General features: G+C 43.4%; 1 protein-coding gene across 1 annotated transcript in view; it reads left to right on the top strand.

Moving 5' to 3' along the window:
- Positions 1 to 1,966, top strand: part of Aldh6a1 (aldehyde dehydrogenase 6 family member A1) — a 21,646-nt gene that overhangs the window by 11,017 nt on the left and 8,663 nt on the right. The window contains exon 6 of the mRNA XM_005343340.2: positions 1,146 to 1,448. Coding sequence (XP_005343397.1) covers positions 1,146 to 1,448 — 303 coding nt within the window. The remainder of the gene's footprint in view (positions 1 to 1,145; positions 1,449 to 1,966) is intronic.

Raw genomic sequence — 1,966 nt, 5'->3', positions numbered from 1 at the left:
CCCCTCCCCTCAAACTGTGAAGCAAAACAACTCTTCCTCCTTCTCTCTCTCTCTCTCTCTCTCTTTCTCTGTCTGTCTCTCTCTCTCTCTCTCTCTCTCTCTCTCTCTCTCTCTCCCTCTCCTCCCCCATCCCGGCCTAGTTTCTTCCTCCTACTTATTCTGTCTGTCAACCCTTCCTCTCTCTCCTTTGCCTAGCTATTGGCCATTTAGCTTTTTATTAAACCAATCAGGTGCCTTAGGCAGGGAAAGTAATACATCTTTACATCATTAAATAAATGCAGCATAAGCCGGGCGGTGGTGGCGCACGCCTTTAATCCCAGCACTCAGGAGGCAGAGGCAGGCGGATCTCTGGGAGTTCGAGGCCATCCTGGTCTACAAGAGCTAGTTCCGGGACAGGCACCAAAGCTACAGAGAAACCCTGTCTCTAAAAACAAAACAAAACAAAAAAAGCAGCATAAAGAAATATAACACCCCTTTACATAGTTAAATATTCTGCAGCATAAACAAATGTAACACATTTTTACATAGTTTAAGTACTATTCCACAAGAGTTTTTTGTCTTTTGAGGCAGAGGCTCACTGTATATCTCTCTGGCTGCCTTGGAACTTACTTGGTAGCCAAGGCTGGCTCTAACCTATGGTCTTCCTACCTCATCTTGCCATGTGCTATAATTATAAGGTGTGTACTACCACACTAAGCAATACCTTTTAAAACATTTTTAAAGGTAATACTTGTTAGGTACCTTTGAAACTAATATACTGGGTTTCAGGGGGCTTTAATATATTTATTTTAAGAATGCGAGAGTACTCTATCTGCATGTGCACGTTTTTGGCAGAAGAGGGCATCAGATCCCACTAGAGATGGTAGTGAGCCACCATGTGGTTGCTAGGAATTGAACTCAGGACCTCTGAAAGAGTCAGTACTCTTAACCACTGAGTCATCTCTCCAGCCCCTTGGGGTTTTTTTTTTAAAGCTCAAATGATGTTTCATAACATATGCACTGTCTTTCTTACACACTCAGAGAATCTGTTTATCTAATCTCCCCACGTGGAAGGCCAAATCACTGGTCTGACCCAACCCGTATTCTCAGGATTGGATAGAACATAACAAAGCTAAGTAGTATTCAGTCTGTCTTCTCTCTTCTAGAGGTGGTCGAGCATGCCTGTAGTGTGACATCCCTCATGCTGGGAGAGACCATGCCATCTATCACCAAAGACATGGACCTTTATTCCTATCGTCTGCCTCTGGGGGTGTGTGCAGGCATTGCACCATTTAATTTTCCTGCCATGATCCCCCTTTGGATGTTTCCTATGGCTATGGTTTGTGGAAATACTTTCCTAATGAAACCATCAGAGCGAGTACCTGGAGCAACTATGCTTCTTGCTAAGTTGCTTCAGGATTCTGGTGCCCCCGATGGAGCATTGAACATCATCCACGGACAGCACGAAGGTAACTTTTTTATGTGTCTACTTATCTGACTCCCAAAGGAATTAAGGTGTTCAGTATTGATTGGTAATTTTAATGTTTATTTTTGTGCCTGTGACTCTCTGTGTGTCTGTCACATATATTGGGTACCCGAAGAGGCCAGATCAGGACACTGGATCTCCTGAAGCTGGAGTTTCAGGTGTCTTTGAGGTGCCCAGTATGTGTGCTGAAAACTGAATTCGTATCCTCTGGAAGAGTGAGACGAATTCTCAACCACTGAGCCATCTCTCCAGCTCCGTGATTGGGGATTCTAGGATGAGGAAATTAGCAAGGGAGGATTTACTAAGTAACTTCCATGTTTTTAGGTCATGTGTCTTAACCGTCTTGCCATTAGGACGGGTTAAAGTAACTAGGTAGTAGCAGTGTTCCTTACTCTATACCACATGTTAGGATACCTGAAAAATGGACTAGGACCAGACAAAGATAAGATTAAAGAGAAAGTTCATTTTCTTGTTTACTATCTCAACAGCCCTTTAAAGGAG

This window comes from Microtus ochrogaster, chromosome 1 (assembly GCF_000317375.1).
Source record: "Microtus ochrogaster isolate Prairie Vole_2 chromosome 1, MicOch1.0, whole genome shotgun sequence".
Taxonomy (NCBI): domain Eukaryota; kingdom Metazoa; phylum Chordata; class Mammalia; order Rodentia; family Cricetidae; genus Microtus; species Microtus ochrogaster.
Note: the sequence above shows the minus strand (reverse complement) of the source record. Positions and strands in the feature narration are given on the sequence as shown.